This window comes from Oryzias latipes, chromosome 3 (assembly GCF_053564925.1).
Source record: "Oryzias latipes strain Hd-rR chromosome 3, Olatipes_Hd-rR_3.1".
Classification (NCBI taxonomy): Eukaryota; Metazoa; Chordata; class Actinopteri; order Beloniformes; family Adrianichthyidae; genus Oryzias; species Oryzias latipes.
Genome location: NC_136239.1, coordinates 14,912,875 through 14,932,198, shown reverse-complemented (window position 1 = coordinate 14,932,198; position 19,324 = coordinate 14,912,875). Strand labels below are relative to the sequence as shown.

General features: G+C 36.9%; 1 protein-coding gene and 2 long non-coding RNA genes across 5 annotated transcripts in view; 2 read left to right on the top strand and 1 right to left on the bottom strand.

The window, feature by feature from the left end:
• The window catches only part of adamts7 (a disintegrin-like and metallopeptidase (reprolysin type) with thrombospondin type 1 motif, 7), a 201,964-nt gene that overhangs the window by 95,327 nt on the left and 87,313 nt on the right, over nt 1-19,324 (top strand). For 2 of the 3 annotated variants that reach the window (XM_023952917.2, XM_078944242.1), the window contains exons 10-11: nt 11,282-11,377; nt 13,742-13,887. In XM_023952917.2, the coding sequence (XP_023808685.1) occupies nt 11,282-11,377; nt 13,742-13,887 (242 nt within the window). The remainder of the gene's footprint in view (nt 1-11,281; nt 11,378-13,741; nt 13,888-19,324) is intronic. The other variant, XM_078944241.1, reaches the window with a different exon arrangement.
• On the bottom strand, nt 15,885-16,871 carry LOC144990932 (uncharacterized). The gene is made up of 2 exons (XR_013654807.1): nt 16,771-16,871; nt 15,885-16,068 (listed from the first exon to the last, which is right to left on the bottom strand). It is a non-coding gene; the product is annotated as an uncharacterized LOC144990932 (long non-coding RNA).
• Nucleotides 16,465-17,778, top strand: LOC105356528 (uncharacterized). The gene is made up of 3 exons (XR_910646.4): nt 16,465-16,537; nt 16,922-16,983; nt 17,595-17,778. It is a non-coding gene; the product is annotated as an uncharacterized LOC105356528 (long non-coding RNA).

Genomic DNA, 19,324 nt, shown 5'->3' with positions numbered 1-19,324 from the left:
CAGACCAAGTAACAGAAACAAACTGACCTAACCAAAGACACAACAAAGGGGAACATATATAGTGGCTGATCAGACCACTTGAGAAACATGGGGGGGGGGAACTAACATGACTACAAAAGACATTTAACAAAGACTATAAAGACAAGACTAAACACAAAACTTGGCCTCTTAGTGGAAGAGAAAAATCATCAAAAGTGGAACAAAATGAATAATGAACAACAGAAGCAAAGCAAATAAACATTAAATAAGTCCATTGGTTTCTCCCCTGGAGGCTTCAGTAGATGGTGCCTTCCTAATTGCCTGGCTGGAGTATTTAAAGGCTGTGAAGACTTGAGCTCCTCCTTTGCCAGTCCTCACAGCACAGCTCCAGGAGCAGAACCTCAGCCACACCCGTAGCGACCAGTAGCCCCCTCAGCACTGGCAACTCAAAAACAGGTGACATTAATTAAACAAACCAAAATAAGTAAACTAAACAAGTGTCCATGTGCTAGAAATTATTGAAAATAAATAAATGTATATTTTAACTCAAAGAAATGTGTGCATTTATTTAAGAATAAAGAATCTGAAATAATAAAATTAAAAAGAAAGTGTGCAATGCTGAAGGGAGGTTACCGCCATGTTGTTTGTGGGTGTGGCAGGGTATGCTGCCATCACAATCAGCTTTCTGGCCACTTTTAAAACTTACTTGTCCATCATGTTTTCAAAGTTTGAGCCTTTCATGAATAAATATTCCAGCAGAGTTCTCAAATCAAATCAGTGATTGCGTATCCATCCATAAATTGCTGCTTGTCACTTCTTGTAAAGGTGTGGATTCTACTGGGTTGATGCTTTCTGAAGCACTGTCCTCAGAAATTCACTAAAACATTCATTAAGATAGGTCTTAAAGCTCTGCATGACCTTGCCAAGGTTAGACCTTAAAGATTCAAACCTGTCAGATCAGATTTAAATTCTGATCTCTTCACTAAAACTGCCCAAGACCAAGAAGAAGAAAGAAAATTCCTTTTAAAGTTGTACTGATTGAAATTGTATGTATATATTTATCCTTACAAGAGTTTGTTCTTTTTTAGTTCTAAACAATTTACTAGGAATGTCTTGATTAGAAAACTTTTCAAGGTTTTTTGACAAACAACTTACTGAAAGTAATGATATGGACCAAACGTTTCCAAGAAAAGGCAATAGTGGAAGTAATTGAATATTATGGAAACAGCTTCACTTAGTATGGATGTACATGGGGCACTGTGTGCAGACACAGAGGATGTGCTGAAGTCGATAATGTCTTTGCTTCCATAGATATTTTTTGACACAACAGTTCCATGGAATCAGAGGAGTTGCTCACGGCAAAAAGCTCTGTGTGAACACCCATCTACTGTATTTTCGATAGGAAGCTTGGCATCAGACGTTTCTCCTCTGGTGCTGTGAGAGTACCCTCTTCTATAGGGGTGCTGGAAAGTAGGACGGAAACTCACTGTAAAATAACTCACAGTGAACCTTTATTTTCTATGTAGTGTTGGTTCAAACAAAACTACTGGTAATACTATATCCCGAAATGTAGTACAATTAAACAAAAGCAAACATACACACCAAGCATGTGTTTAGCATATTCAAAATAATGCTAAAAAACAGGCATTCTTAAAAGCGCTTTAGAGCCGATGGTGTTCACACTGGACTGTTGCTGCCCGATACTAGTGCATGAACTCACAATCGGAAGAGACGTGGTGCCACATTTCTGAATGGTGCAAATCTCGTGAATCTTGCTCCAGGTTTTTTCTTTTAAAGCTCTATTCCAATATATGAAAGACTTAGGCTTATACAATTCCAGTTGGGCATGAACTGCAATTATTATTTCCTCTTTCATGTTTAATTTCAAATGGTTGGCACTTCCATTAATCAAAATAGGATGCTATCCATACATCACTACCAAATCCAAGTTTCTGATTAGTCACAGTTATACTGGTTTAATTTTTAATGTGCGTTCACTGGTCGCAAATAGACGCAGAGGCCTGAAACACCCATTTACGCAAAAACAATACACAAAAACCCATTGACTAAACATTGCAAAAATATAGATTTATTTACAACTGCTATTTGCAAAAAATATTAACAAATGCCCACCAACTAAAAAACTACTCTGAGTTTAGCCAAGTAAACCCCTGGAAATGAAAGTGATAGTAGCCCAGTGCGCTCACCTCTGCCCTTACTTAGTATAACCTTAAATTTCTTTAACAACCTTGTTTTTCTCATAAACAAAATAAAAAATTCATGAGCAGCTCTATTAGTTATAGCCCCTCCAATAATATTTTGATCTATTGTAAAATCGTTTCCAGTGGTCTTATGTTTATGTCATTTGATAGCCAAAAAGGTCAAAAAACCTGTGCCATTTTTCCGGACAGTTTCTGCAGAGCGGCAATAGTTTTTTTAGAAAACTGGTGTGAAGCACCTATGTAACCAAGAGAATCTTTTTCATCTGCTCCTGATCTACAGCAATTTGACTAAAGAAATACTTTAAGAAATACTAATTTTGAGCCTATTTTTTAAGACATCCTCCATCATCAAAAAAATGCCAGCATGTTTCAAACACAAAAACACATAATTGGAGTGAATGTTCAACACGTGTTTATATTTCAGCTTGTCTTCAGTTTACCCATTCATTCTTTGAACATTCTACATAGCCCTGCGTACTTGTCACATGTCATTATTACATGTCCTATTATCTCAGTGTCAGCACTAAATTCCCATTTCCCACTCACATGTTTGCCCACCATTAAATGCTGTTGGTTTAGAAAAGTACATCCCAATCTAAGTCTGGATAGTACATTGTCTTCCCCACTGGTCATTCCAATATACACCATATTCCCAGCTCTCTTCTGTATTGCTCTTCTCTGCTTTAAGTTTTCAGCCTTTTAAAACTGCTCCCACTGATTAGCTCCATGCTGTCAACTAGCCTCAATCAATCAGCTGATGCGATGGCAATCAGCAGGTTTTAGAAGGGACAGCTCCTGCACAGAGAGAAAACAATGCTCACACATGCAAAAGGTAACACGTGTCAAGGTTTGGACTATATCACGAATACCTGGGGAACACAGTGAAGCTTAATTTGGTTTTATACTTTAAATTTCCCATCAAGCAGAAAAAAGTCTCTGGATCTAGAAGTGAAAGGTATTTAAATGGTAACTTCCCCCACTTACTGCTACTTTGACCTGCTTAAATGTGCCTTAAACTAACTGTTGAGTGGTTTATTTGCTTAATTAGTGTCTCGCATAAGATTTCAAAGCTGGGTGAAGTGTCAGTGAATAGGTCTTTACTCTAGAGACAATTTTAGTGGAGCCACACAAGACTAAATCAAGTTGCTCCTGTCCTCATTGGCTTTTCTTTATTATTATTTTTTCACACGTTAAGTGATGATCATAATAGCACTGAACAAAATTATAAACACAACACAGAGATACATCCAGAGATCCATCCCTGAGGTGGGAGGGATCATCTCGGCAAAGGAGAAGTGCTCGCTAACACAGAATGGTGTCCTGTGTATGTAGAAATCTTTTAAGTTTTAGGTGATGAGTTCATCTCGTGACAAATGGGAGCAAAAAACAAAAGTTTGTTTGCTGTATAAAAAGGATTTTCAATTATTAGTTTAATCAGTTTTATCGATAAACACAAGCTAATTAGTTATTTAATGGAGTAAATATTGTAGATAATTGTTGAAGGGAGAAATGTCAAAATACCAAGTCATATTCCAAAGTGTAAGTGTTTGATTGTCTATTGAGAAAACATTAATCAATGCAGCACTTAAAACACACACACACAAACCTCAGTCTTTGCCTGGCTGTAATCAGACTGCTCTTACGGCAATGTGCACAAAATCTTTAATTACAGCCACTTCAAGGGGAGTTTCACTCACGTTGCTGGTGTTGCACCCAGTTGCCCAAATCATTTCACACAAAAATAGTTGAAATGATTAATCATTAAAATAACAGAAACAGTTTTCTTTTCATCATCATTTCAATTTCTTCTCATCTCGCTCTTCTTAACCACGACTCGACATTACTGTGAATACAGAATGTGCTTCTTTTTATCATACCCCTCTCCCTACCGGTTTCCTTCTGATAGGTGAAACATGAAGGTTTTAAAGCTGTCTGACCATCTGACTGGTAGATCTAATGAAGTCCATTGAAGCCTTTAAGTCCCAATGGATTTTCTAAGAGCTCAGAGCGTTGACTGTGTTGCTACGCTGTATCTGTAACTACTGCAGTCAGGGCTGACCCAAAACCCCATCTCTTAAGTGCAACAAGAAATAGGTTTAAACTAACCTAAAGTCACAAGTTTACTTCACAACTTGTGTTGTTGGTAATAGGAACATGGAAATCCTTGGCATAAAGCAATTACATTGAATGCAGGGGGAATTTATTGGCTTGGCATGTTGGACATAAAATCAATACAATTTGTCCTGCAGAAGGTAAAGGGAGTTGCTGGGCTGCAAAACTGCTGTATGTCAGTGCTAGTTAATTTGATGTTTCTAAGAAAGCTAGTGGCTGTTTTTTTAGGATTTTGGAATTTTAATATATGGCTAAACAAATAGTGGAGATGCATAATATACAGTACATCCAGTGCCTTGCGAAATTATTCGGCCCCCTTGATCTTTTCAACCTTTTACCACATTTCAGGCTTCAAACATAACTATATAAAAGTGTTAAAATAAAGTGTTAAAAAGTCAACAAGTGGGACACAATCAAGAAGTTGAACAAAATTGATTGGATATTTCAAACTTTTTTAACAAATAAAAAACTGAAATATTGGGCATGCAAAATTATTCAGCCCCTTTACTTTCAGTGCAGCAAACTCTCTCCAGATGATCAGTGAGGATCTCTGAATGATCCAACGTTGACCTAAATGACCAATGATGATAAAAAGAATCCACCCTTTATGGAATCAAGTCTCCGTATAAATGCACCTGCTCCTGCACAACAAAGGAAAGTTGGTGGACCTTGTCTATAAATGGAAAACAGGATAAACAAGATGAAGTCTGGAAATAGCCTAAATCAGAAGCAGTAGGCTGTCCCAGATACATTTTATATTTTTAATGTGCAAAAAAACACTTATCTGGACCAAGCAACTTATAAATAAGGATCTGCCTTATGTTGCACTTATAGCACTATGAAATAGGCCAGGACCAAAAAAGGCTTTCCATTAGTTTCTGCTTCTTCTTATAAATGTTTTTTTTTTATCATTGTTTAGTTTACAAGCTCTTTTTTGAACTGTTGTTTTAAATTAAACAGCATAACAGCATAAGTAATTTAACATTATTTCTCATTGAATGGACAAACATTCAAAAAGACAGGAGTGGCAAACATCAGAGAAGAAAGGAAGGATTTATTTTTATTCTTTTTGGGAGAAGAAAATCTGCAGGTTTAAAGGACAGAAATACTGTTGTTTTTTTTGTTCAAAGATCTTAGAAGAAATGATAAAGAAAAAAAGTATTTACATAATTCTTCTCAAACCCTCAAACTTTTTAATTTGTCAAAAATTCTTCCTAATAAGAGGTGTCCATTCAAACCGTCACCCACCAATTTTTAATGACACCTTGCAGAGGAGATACAAGTCGGGCGTGACCATTAATGCTTCAATCCTTAGCTCACCCTTTGTGGGAGAGGCCATCAGCTGGTTCAGAAAAGGGGATTTTGTCTCTGGTGCTCCAGGGGTGATCCATGTGTTTATGAATGAGGGATGATTGTCCTCCCGGGTGCCAGATACTCTCAATTGTAGAGGTGGACTTTCCTCATCACCATTCTCCTCGTTGTGACTGGTCAGTCTCGGCCTGAAGTTCTTTTTGTTGGGGGCTTCTACCTCCTGCTGACACACGTTCGTCATTGTGGGTGGGTGATGAACTCCCTAAGGTGCTGTGCCGGCACCTTTAGGGTGGGCCCCATGCTGCCTCTCAGAGCAATAGTGGGGTATTCTCAGGTAGTAGTGGGCCTTTCATCTTTGGCAGATAGGGCGCATGTGAGACCTCTCTGATTTAGGGGGTTTGCGTGTTTAAAAATGTGTGTTTGATTTAGCCCATGTATGTACGCGGCTGGGTAGCTTGCTTTGTAAGGTGAAAGGCTACCACGCAGGAATCCAGGGTTCAATTCCCGGAGCGGAATGAACAATGGTACTGGGGGCAGTTGCCTTATCATTGGTGAGGAATTTACAGCTGCCTCCCAAGCGCAGCTTGGCTGCTCCCCCAGGGGATGGGTCAAATGCGGAGAAGAATTTCCCCATTGTTGGAAATAAAGTATCAATTATTGTTAGATTTTCAGTTGTCTTTGTTCTTCAGGCGTGAAAAACTGTCAAATGAAGCTTACTAAGCTGAGTATTTCTTTATTCAACTTGTCACAGCAGACAAAAAATGACTGCAGGAAAAAGCTCGTGTGACATAAAAGTTACTAAGGCATTCACTTGTAGATGACTAGATGTAAGTCTTTTTATCTGGATCAAAACTGTACAGCGAAGATACCTCCAATATTGCTCACCATTTTTGTTGCACTGGTAATATTAAATTGGGGTTGTGGGAGGCTGTATGCTAGTGGGGGTGCGTGTAAACAGTTGAGTGATGGGAAGTTGGTGTGGGCTTATTCCACCAACAGTCCCCGCAAACAAATTAGAGACCTAATTACTAATGAACTACTGGCACTGTGCAGAAACTATGTCCTAGATAACGACACAGGTTTATTGATTTTGGCTAAAACTGCATAATCATAATTGAAAGACCACTGGGGAACACTTTTACAATAGATTGGTGATTGGAGTGGGACTTTAAACTGAACATGATGCCGATGCTCCAGTAAAGAGGAACTAGCAGCAGCTTAAGATCTACAGCAGTAGATCAGATCAATAGATCAGTAGATCTACAGCAGGCTCACTGATTGGAATTGAACATGTGCTGTTTAGAGCAGCCTGTGACACTTAAACAGTGGAATCTAAGGTATTTTGTGATGTTACATCTCCATCCTTCTTCAGACAATTACAGATTCATCTTCCATTAAGATGGTGGTTCTGGTGGAGATCTGCTGGTCTTCTTAAATCCCTGAGGACCATATCTGTTAAATTTTATTCAGAATACAACCTTAAAGACTCCACTCCAAAGAAAATTGTGTTTTTGGTGTTTTTAATGGGGTTCTTGTAGCATTTTTGTGATGATAGAGGACATATATAGAAGAATCGAAAATTAAAACCACTTTTTAAAGTATTTCTTTATTCAAATCGTTTTGACTGATAAGCAGACTAAAAATCCATTGGAAAAACCTTGTAGATATGACAAAGAAAAGCACCACATAATTTGCTTGGGCACAAGAAACTATATGGGATCTGGTTTCAAAGTTAGTTTGTTTTTAGTTTAGTCTGTTTTGTTTTGTTTTGTTTAGAAATAGGCTATTGTATTTCATTACTTATTTTATATTTTGTACAATTACCTGTGTGAGGCCTGTTGAGACAACTGTGTTGTTATATTGGGCTATATAAATAAAATTTAATTGAATTGAATTAAAGAAATCGCTTGATAAAGATACTCTGGTTAAATGTGCAAAAATACATTTACTTTAGTCATTGATGATTTTGCTGCTGCTTGTAATTAACTTCATGCTTTTACTCTAAACATGATAAAACTGCTCTGTTCATGTTCCAGTTTTCATTGAATCAGCACACACAGAATTTTCTTTTTTTGTTTTCAAGTGTGATACAAGAAGTAAACCTGTTTCTAGTATATTTAAACACTACTCTTTTAAAAATATTAACGCTTTAAGGGTCTGGATCCTTTTGAAATGTTTTTAAAGACATAAAAAAGGTCACAATAATCTGAAGTCAGTCTTCAGACCATGCCACAGCACAGAAGCTGCACATCAGTTGCTAAATGACATCATTGTCAAGATAAACATCAGCCGTTATTACAGTGAACCACAAGCCCTTTCCCATCACCCTAAAGTCACAGGTTAGGTGTTTTCATCAGTGATCATAAAACTGAGATTCTCTGTGTTGATTTGTAATCTGTACACGCTCTCTTCTGGTCAGATCCAGCAGACCAACAGAGCCTTACATCATACAAATGAAGAATACCTAACTTTACTGCGACTGAATCTGGTTCTCGGAACAACCACATTATTGGATGCTGTCCAATTCCTCTCAGTCAAAGGTTCATAAACATTTAAACTGAATAAGAAGGAGAGATTGGAAGTTAATGATGAGTTAAGCTGTAAATAAATTTAAAAAAATAGTTAAGTTGGAAATTTTGTTGTCATGATAAACTCAAACAAGAGCTTTAGCACACAAATCCATGCCACAGTTCCACATTTTTCTTTGTATGAGTCTCAATGAAACTATAACAGTGAAACTTTCAAATAAAAGCATTTAGCTGATCACCGCTAGCTCTGTGGAGATGTGGTTGTTTTTGATAGCGTGGGCGGTGCCGGCAGCACAGACGCTTCCTGGAAAGGTCTGTTCTTCACTTATCTACATCACAATATGAGAACCTGCTCGTTTTTGTGGATTGGGAAGGGCTGGCGGTCAGAGCGCAGGTTTTTAGAGGGAAACTCAGAAATGAGTGAATAGATCATAATACAGCTTTGGGTTGTTTATTGTGAGGAATGAACATTACAAAACACTTAAAAGTTTAAAAAAGTTGATTTTGCATGAAATATAGACCCTTTAAGACTTTTAATTATGCCTTCTGTGAGTATTGCTGTTTGTTTGTTTTTTTTCAAATGTATTATTTATTTTTTGTTTTTTTTCAATGAGTGCCTTCTTAGTCTGTTATACGATTTCATTTCTACTTAGGGGGTAAAGTGTGAATTGGATCTTTAATACTGAGCAGGAGTAATTCTATACCACTCTACAGACTTGGGAAAACAGAAACACTAAAGACATGACACTTTCTTCACGAAAGATAAAAGGTGTGATGCTTTTTATCCTGGATGTGAAAATCGATTCTTTCTGTAAACGTATCTTTTCTTTATGGAGAGATCATTTTTGTGAGAGGTGAAGTACAATGAGGGCTTTGTGAGTGTCAGTGCGCTTCATCTGTCAATATTACATTCACTTTGTTCAAACCCAATAGGAAAAAAGCAAAACACTGTGAATAAAGAGATGTGACTAAAGTCCCTTATTGAAAGACCTGGACTTAATGAAAGCCAGAGCTGTGAGTCCCTCAAACAAAGAAAAAAGTATCTCCAGAGAAAGTACTTAAAAACGACGTTAGTTCTCTCATAAAATGTGTAAAAACAAGGTTGCTCCGCTGAAAGTCATACAAACAAATATAAGACTAATATCTTCTCATGAATGTAATTGCAGTCATTTTCAGAAAAGAATGGGGTCTTATCTGCTTCAATTGAAAGTTATTCTGCAGTTTTTTTTTGTTTTTTTTTAAATATTTTTCAGTTTTCATTTTAGTAGAAAATGTTGACATTTCAACATAAGAACTTGTCTTGAAGGGGCACCAACTCACCCACTGCAATGAAAGATACTCCTGAAGTCATCTTCCACTTCAGGAAGCGCAGTGGTTCCATCCGTCCTCTCTACAATAATGGCGTGTGTGTCTGCATGGAAGCAGAACGGCAGACACTCCAAAGGGTGGTGAGGTGAGCAGAGTCAACCATCGGCCACCCCCTCCCCTTCAGGCAGACATCTACCGGTCACGCTGCCTCAGCAGAGCGTCTAAAATCACCAGAGACTGCATGCATCCGGCCCGCCCCCTGTTCAGCTTACTGCCCTCCGGCAGATGCTACCGGTCCATCAGGACAAAAACCACCAGACTGAGGAAAAGCTTTTTCCACAAGCAATCACTTAACTGAATGCCCTCTAATAGCAGCACATCTCATTGACTGGACTTTTTACTTATTACTGCTCTTTACTATATAGTTACCTCCATGCCTTTCTATTTATAAATTGTATTTGCTCAACTGCATATTTGCACACTTTGACTACCCCTCGTTTTTGCACAATTGATGTTTTCTCTTTGTCCTAAGCTGCTCAAATCTCATCAAAATGTACAATTCAAATGGCCATAAATGATTTGGATTTTTCTCAGGTATCTGATTTAAAACTTCACAGCTGGCTAGCTCCAATATTGCTCGGCATTTTTGTTGCACTGATAATGTTAGGTTGAGGTTGTGAGGGGCTGTAAGCTAGTGGGAGAGCCTGTAAACAGATGTATGGTAGCTGAGTAGGGGCAGGCTCTGCACCAACAACTCAGACGCAAATGCAGAAACTATGTCTTCAGAAACAACACAGGTGTCGTTGATGATCGCTAAAAACGACATAATTATAAGTAAAAGACCACTTTTACTACAAATCAAAAGATGATCAAAGTGGGTTTTTTTCAAAATTGAAAGCAATTGCCCAAAGTTGCAGCAAAGGTACAGTCATTCTTGTTAAAGTGTCTTAAATAGAATTTAAAAAAAAACTCAAAGAAAATAGTATTTTGTGACCTTTCAAATACCTAACTACATAGTAAGAAACCTGGGGCTACTTGGATGAACACAGTGCTGTTTTCTCAGAAATGGAAATTGTATTTCAGACCAATTAGGTTATATTGAATAATTTCCCCCCGGCACACCTGACCACCTCTCACAGTACACTAGTATAGGCGTACCACAGCACACTGGTTAAAAACACTATCTTACTGACGAGAATTTTTTTCTTAAAATTAGATTTCTTGGTAAGACCATTCTTACAGCACTGGCATTTATTATTATTATTTGCTTATTTAAAAAGGAATCTGCCAAATTGGGTAAGAATTTTCGACTTATTTCTTAGGGGTCTGTTTTTCCTGTGTAATTTCTGAGATCTCATGTGGATGACAGCTTTGCTCCGCAGTGGACTGTTCATTTAGGAAGATTACACCTCAGCATCTGGAGGACAGGGCCTCTGCAGGAATTATTGGGGATATTTTAGCTTTACGGGTGGAATAAATGAGTGGTAAATCCTTCATGATGGCTGGTTTAGTTTAGTGTTTTACTTGTCAGAAAACAGGGTTGAGAGAGTTATGGACCTGGTAGGAATGCCAGTCCCCTCAGTCTTTTACCAGTCCATGTAAAAATGCAGGCCTGGAGATTGTTTAGATAAGATCCCAGGGGTCTTCTGGGCTTGTAAGACCACCTCCTCACCCCCTACTTAGAATTTGCTCCTTTAGTGGAATTCAGGAGTACCACTGAATTTCTCAGTCTTATATTCTGCAATCCACCTAACAATAAATAGATAAAAAGACAACTGTGTTGAACATGGTGAGAAAAAAATATACCACTTTGTACTTCAGCAGAATATCTGCAGCACTCTGTGGTGCACCGTGGGAGCCACCTGCCACTCCAAGCTGGACGGGGCTGTGGACGGAACAAGCTGTGGAGAGCAGAAAGTGAGTTGAATGTGACGAGAAATACTTTTGAAGCTGTTCATCTTAAAACACAAAATGAGCTGGCTTTGGCTTTAAAATGTTCAGATTGTAACCCTTGTGCTATCCAAAGCACTTTAACATTGGGAGTGGGGTCATCTAGACCCACTAGACAGCGTGCTAAACCTTTTTTCTTCAATGATTTGTGATCTTCACTGGTGTCCATGGATTACATGAAATCCTCTTCACCTTTATCCACCTTTGTCATGGTAGGAATAACACATCAATGTAAGGGTGGGGTCATAGGATAGCACAAGGGTTAAGTACATCAACAGTTTAAAATGAATTAGCTGTCATGTTTACAAAAAAGCAAAAGAAGAAAACAATTTCTCAATTCAGTGAACTGTGTCATTTTGTAAGAAACATTTAAAAATGCACACAGATTAAACAGCATTATATGCAGTCCGGGAAAATGATGGCAATAATTATTATGACTGCTAAATTCTACTATGAAACAAAATAATGTTGAAAGGCTTGTTTTTCACAGGATAATTATCTCGTTTGGTTGGATTAGCAGGAGAATGTTAGTTTTACTAAATAGACCGCTCATCTGAGGTTTACACCTCTCGTTTTTAACAGTTAGGGGAACAAATGAGCTCAGAAGCACCTGTGTCTCAAAGATTCAAATCCTACATCCCATCTCACAAGTCCCGTCTGTAGTATTTTGCACCACGTCAGCAAAGGTTAATGTTTCCCTCTTGTTTTCTGCAGTGTTACAGTATTGCAAGTCTCCTTATTTAGAAAAATAACACAAAAAAAAAGAAAAAGCAGACTCACTACAGATACAATATTTTTTGAACCATAAATTACTCCGGAATCTAGGTTGCAGATGCCAAAAAGTGCATTTTAATGAAATGATGCTATGCTAACAAGCATGTGTCGTCTATATGCAATCACGGATCAGTTTAAAGACAGTATTTTCACGGACTGGCCTTTCAGGCATGGCAGATAAATAAAACAAAATAAATTCATAGGACATTAATAAAAACAGTATGTTTGAAATAATAACAGAATTGAAGCCACAGTCTATTAGCAGCGGTAGAGGTAGAAATAGCGAGTTCTGTTGTAAACAAAAAAACCTGCATATTGAGCAAGATGATTTTCTAAACGTGCTTTTATTTTTATTATAATTAGTTTTAAGTGACTGTTCGCTCATAATTATCTAAATATGTGCGGTCAATGCTTTACTCTTGGCCGCATAGACCCAGAGGAAGGGTTAGGATTAGGTTAATACCAGCACTACTCAGACACATGGTTCGCTGAAGCTGCCGGCCGGTCCTGTTTGTGCTCCAAAGCCTCCTCGAGATCTACATACCATTTATAAATTAATTTTGTGTAATTTCATTTTCTTAAAAAAAGAAATCAGAAAAGAAGTTTAAAAAGTAAAACGCCTAAGGTATTTCTGTGTAAACATGTAATAATTTGGTCGGTAAAAAACATGTTTGGCCGGTAGATTTTTTTCTATCAACCAGCCAGCTTGGCTGGTGACTCATGAATCCAATTCCGGCCCATGTGTGGAGGTACTTTTGTTATTTCAGATCAGACAAAAAAAAAACACAGTGCACTGCACTGCATATTGTGCAGAAAGCATGTTCTTTCTAAGACTGAAAATATCACCAACCTTTTTTCATCACCAAGCGTGTTCAATTTCAGAGTGAAAAAAATGATGATTCTCCAGCAAAAAAAGCAAAGGTAAACTACCAGAAGAAATTCAGAGAATTTGCTTTTAGTTCCCAGCTTACTCACAGGATGTTGACAAAAACATTTGTCAATCTTAAAACATGAAAGCATTATAATTTATCTGTAGAATATACCTAATATTCCTTTGTGTTTAAATGGAACTGATCAAGCACTGAGTAGCAGTCTGTTTTATCTATGTGCTCTTTGGAATTCAAAAGCTTTTGCTTTAATAAAATAAAAAAGAAATATTGTGATATAAAAATGTTATATTGCCCAGCTTCAAATCACAAAACTTATTGAATTCCACATTGTCTGTGTTGCTTTGGAACAACTCATCCAAGGTTGGTGCTGCTTCTTTTGCGTTGCTGCCAATAGGAAAATCTGGTATCTACAGTGCCGGCTGGCAGCTGATAACTAACACACAAGTTGTTGTTTTTTTAAATCATATATAAGTCTCACCTGAGCATAAATCGCGCCCCCGGCTTAACTATTCAAAAAAACGTGACTTGTACTCAGAAAAATACAACAATTCTGAAAGAAAAACGTAATGAATCATATATAGAGACATATTCTAAAGGTCTTATTAAACTATGGTGCGATTATTTTTTTTTTTCCAGTTCCACAAGCATAAGCATGTGTTTCTCTCAGTGGTGTATAGGTGGCCAGTGTGTTGCAGTCGGGTATCAGCCTGGGAGCATAGATGGTGGCTGGGCGCCGTGGAGTGAGTGGTCAGCGTGCACAAGGACGTGTGGAGCCGGAGTACAGAGCGCTGAAAGAGAATGTGATAACCCAGTGTAAGTGTTTGTGATCGAATCACTGGTTTGTTTGCTTTTCTTACTTTATTGGAGAGTTTAAAAGGGAGAATACACAATGTTTAACCATTTTCCTCTGAAGTCACCTACCATGTAAATGTAGAAATAATCTCTATGGTCAAACTATTCTGGGAGTAAGGTCTTATGTAAGGAACTATGTTTGTTTTGAAAATAACTAATTGTAAAATTACATTCGACATTGTGGATTAATATAGTAGGAATGCGCTCAATGATTAAACACCCTCATTACATTTCGAGTACATATATTACAATTAGCACTGTGTTAACACAAGTTCATCAGCATTTTATAAATATAGCCTATATCATTTTGATTAAAGCAGCAAAACATTTTGGATTTCCTTGATCAAACCCCCTCTACATGCTTACGATTGATGGGCTTTTGTTCACCCCTCCGTTTAGGAAAGTACTGATCGGTCTGCCACTGCTCCTGCTTCCATAGACGGCACTCTGCATGCGAAATTCACAGCTCTTTGTGTGTGTTCAGCTGCACAAAGGGTGTAAAAAACTTGAATTGTTGCTACATAATTGATAACAAACACGTGATTCAAGTCTCTGAAACAGATAGGGTTCAGTGTGTAAATAAAAAACCTTCTTGTAAAAATGCTCATCCAGTAAACAATGTTTTTGGGTCAGTTGTTTTTTGATAAGCAAAAAAGAAATTAGTCCATCTGATTTCATTGGAAATTCTCCAAAACGTTCAAGCTTTTTTGTTTCATTTTTTTATGTTGCTTTTTCCCCCCATTATTAAAGCAGAAAGTAGTAAAAAAGGCACATCAAGCGTAACTGAGACAAATAAATGATCACTGATGCAGGAAGATCACATAGAGTTTACTGCAGTTCCTATTTGTATACTTAATTTTACCCATAATTCTGATCTTCTATCTCTGTATACTCTGTGTCAAGTAGCTTGAAAATAATCATGGACCGTGACCGTTTGGGTCCGTTTTGGGTAACGCTTTCTTTTACAGTACAGTACTTACAGTGTACTTAAGTGGTATTTACATGGTACATATTGTGTAACTACTGGGTACTTTCAGGGTACTTCCATGGTACTTTTGATGGAATTTACTAGGTACTTTCATGGTACTTTTTTTGTGTCTTCTCTGTACTTACATGGTACTTACTGTGTATTTATGTGGTACTATTTGGTTCATACCTATGTGGTACATACACTGGGTATTTATAATATTCTTACTGGGTATTTACATGTTGTGCAAAGGTGTCTTTTATGGTACTTACCACATGTATGAACAAGGTAAGTACAAATAAAGTACCTTGACCTTTAGGTCTGCACTCGCTGCATGTTTCATGGTATTTACCATGAATTTACCACAGAAACTACCCATTAAGTACACTGAAAATGGACTGTAAAAGAAAGTCAGCCCTATTTCCACTCAACTACATGGTACTTTCATTACTAAATACTGGGTATGTTCACTTGAATATTACTTGGTACTTACCCCTTAAGTACACTGAAACTGTACTGTAAAAGAAAGTTAGCCCTATTTCCACTCAACTACATGGTAATTTCAGTACTAAATACTGGGTATGTTCACTTGAATATTACTTGGTACTTACCCCTTAAGTTCACTGAAACTGTACTGTAAAAGAAAGTCAGCCCTATTTCCACTCAATTACATGGTACTTTCATTACTAAATACTGGGTATGTTCACTTGAATATTACTTGGTACTTACCCCTTAAGTTCACTGAAACTGGACTGTAAAAGAAAGTCAGCCCTATTTCCACTCAACTACATGGTACTTTCAGTAGTAAATGCTGGGTATCTTCACGTATTACCTTCCCGTACAGTGTACATACACACTTGGTGTTCTGACCTCACCAAACGAGACAATGCTAAATTGTTGGTAAGGATAAAGTAACTGCATTGTAAAAACATATTCTGGCCTGATTACTTCTTGTAACATGAGGCAAGTTTAAAGAGAAACAAGACAGCAGTGAAAACAACAATCTTTAATGATACACTTCTGCAGCATACAAAATGTCATCACAATGAAATTTGTTTTAAGTTCTCTACAGCATTCCAAAAAACACATTATTGGCCTGAGGGTCGTGCTTTTTGTCCGACAAAGTTCTTTCAGTAGAGTTTGGTAACGGTGCAGGACTTCTTCAGGGTTTGTAACTGCAAGAAAATTCACAATAAATGAACATAAAAAGCATAAAGACTTTTATAAAGTACAAAATATATTTTACTTTTTTAATCATTTCTGTAATGAGTTTGATAAATCTCTGTGAATTCTTTATTGCTTTAACTGTAACGCTTGAAACTAATCATTTATCCTCATTTATAAATATGATAATAAACTATTCAAAACTTAACTTTTTTTAAATATTGTTTTAAACATGAACTTGTTTTAATATATAATGTCAGGAAAATATGTAAAACAACAAGGCTAAATATTTACTTTTAATACTAAAAACACCCCGAGTGTGTGTTTTTGTTAAGTAGGTCCAACTACCCCTGGCTGGGCGAGTAAAGTTGCAAATTCCCAGCGCACTTGAATGCAGCACAACTACCCCGAGGTGAACGTGCATTAATCCGGAGAGCCTCGAGGCGCGTGCAACAGTTTGAATTTCTCTTCATTTGGCAGGTAAGCCAGTGTTTTTGTTTTTTTTAAATATTGGATAAATTACCGTATATGTAAATATTTAAACTGATCAAACTTTATAAAGAAGCTAACCTCGTGATTTCAGCTGCTCTCTCTGTGTTTGAAACGTAACGTAAGAGCATGTCTGCCACCTTACTGCAATAATTTCAGTTATTTCAATATGTATAACTTTTCAAAGTTTGTAATGAAATTCTAGAAACATTGTTTTTACTTACCAGGAGAGAGGCACCTGTAAAACAAGCACGTAGGCTAAATAATAAAGTCTGTGGTTCTGTGCTCGTTTGAACGCACGTCTTTCTGGGAAAATCAAAGAAAGGCGTTTATTTAAAATAATGATGACGTACTTCCGTTTTTTTACCGCTTTAGATCAGCTATGGTGAAGAAGACATCCCAGACGAATCCGTGAAGCCACAGGAGAGAAAGCTAAAGTAAGCTAAATCCACCGAGTGGACATATTATTTACATTAATGAAGAGTTTAACTGCATTTTCCCCATTTTCTTTTCTTTCTCCGTTTTTATTTTATTTTATTTTTTAAATATGATAGAGAAAACAATACCACCCAACAGTGAAATTTAATTTAAAACATATTTTTGTGAGTAACTGTGTTGAATTTGAAATTGCCTATTTATTTCTTTTTTTCCTTTTCTTTTACATGGCCATGTTTTTCATGCTAATGCAAATTGTAGGTGCAAATAATATTTATAAAGAAGAAATACACACAGCAATTGCCAATTAAAACATTACTTTTGTCATTCTTTGTCTAAACAAATTAGATTTTTTATGGCAATTTTGATTTTTTTTCTTTATTTTGTTTTTTGTTGTTTTTGTTTATGTAACTAAAATATAAAGTTGTGAATAATCCATCATGTTTATAAATGAGGATAATTGATTAGTTTCAAGCATTACAGTCAAAGCAATAAAGAATTCACAGAGATTTATCAAACTCATTACAGAAATGATTAAAAAAGTAAAATATATTTTGTACTTTATAAAAGTCTTTATGCTTTTTATGTTCATTTATTGTGAATTTTCTTGCAGTTACAAACCCTGAAGAAGTCCTGCACCGTTACCAAACTCTACTGAAAGAACTTTGTCGGACAAAAAGCACGACCCTCAGGCCAATAATGTGTTTTTTGGAATGCTGTTGAGAACTTAAAACAAATTTCATTGTGATGACATTTTGTATGCTGCAGAAGTGTATCATTAAAGATTATTGTTTTCACTGCTGTCTTGTTTCTCTTTACATTTGCCTCATGTTACAAGAAGTAATCAGGCCAGAATATGTTTTTACAATGCAGTTACTTCACCTTTACCAACAATTTAGCATTGTCTCGTTTGGTGAGGTCAGAACACCAAGTGTGTATGTACACTGTACGGGAAGGTAATACGTGAAGATACCCAGCATTTACTACTGAAAGTACCATGTAGTTGAGTGGAAATAGGGCTGACTTTCTTTTACAGTCCAGTTTCAGTGTACTTAAGGGGTAAGTACCAAGTAATATTCAAGTGAACATACCCAGTATTTAGTAATGAAAGTACCATGTAGTTGAGTGGAAATAGGGCTGACTTTCTTTTACAGTCCATTTTCAGTGTACTTAAGGGGTAGTTTCTGTGGTAAATTCATGGTAAATACCATGAAACATGCAGCGAGTGCAGACCTAAAGGTCAAGGTACTTTATTTGTACTTACCTTGTTCATACATGTGGTAAGTACCATAAAAGACACCTTTGCACAACATGTAAATACCCAGTAAGAATATTATAGATACCCAGTGTATGTACCACATAGGTATGAACCAAATAGTACCACATAAATACACAGTAAGTACCATGTAAGTACAGAGTAGACACAAAAAAAGTACCATGAAAGTACCCAGTAAATTCCATAAAAAGTACCCAGTAGTTACACAATAAGTACCATGTAAGTACCACTTAAGTACACTGTAAGCACTGTACTGTAAAAGAAAGAGTTACCCAGTTAGTTTGGTAACACCACTTAAGTACACTGTAAGTACTGTACTGTAAAAGAAAGAGTTACCCAGTTAGTTTGGTAACACCACTTAAGTACACTGTAAGTACTGTACTGTAAAAGAAAGAGTTACCCAGTTAGTTTGGTAACACCACTTAAGTACACTGTAAGTACTGTACTGTAAAAGAAAGAGTTACCCAGTTAGTTTGGTAACACCACTTAAGTACACTGTAAGTACTGTACTGTAAAAGAAAGAGTTACCCAGTTAGTTTGGTAACACCACTTAAGTACACTGTAAGTACTGTACTGTAAAAGAAAGAGTTACCCAGTTAGTTTGGTAACACCACTTAAGTACACTGTAAGTACTGTACTGTAAAAGAAAGGGTTACCCAGTTTTGAATCAAGTCAAAAACAGAGCTCTCCCTTCATTCAGCTTAGTGAGCTTATTTATTGCAACTGGATGTATGTTTTAGTAAATACATTTGATAAGACAAAAATTCTTGCTTTATAATACGTAGACTGATCAAATAATTTAAACATATGAATTGAATGAGTGGGGCTTCAAAGGGTCTGTCAGTGTGGATCAGTCAACGACACTAACATGGGAACGACTGCAAACGCACAAAGAGGGCAAGAGGCAAAGGCTCATTTGCTAAAACAGCTGGCTGTTTACAGAGCGCTGCATCCAATCACATTAATGAAAAACTAAATGGCAGAAAATAGTGTGGTAGAGAAAGATACACTAGCAGCAGAGATTACTGCAACCTTGAGAGGTTTTGAAATGAAGCCCATTTAGAAAT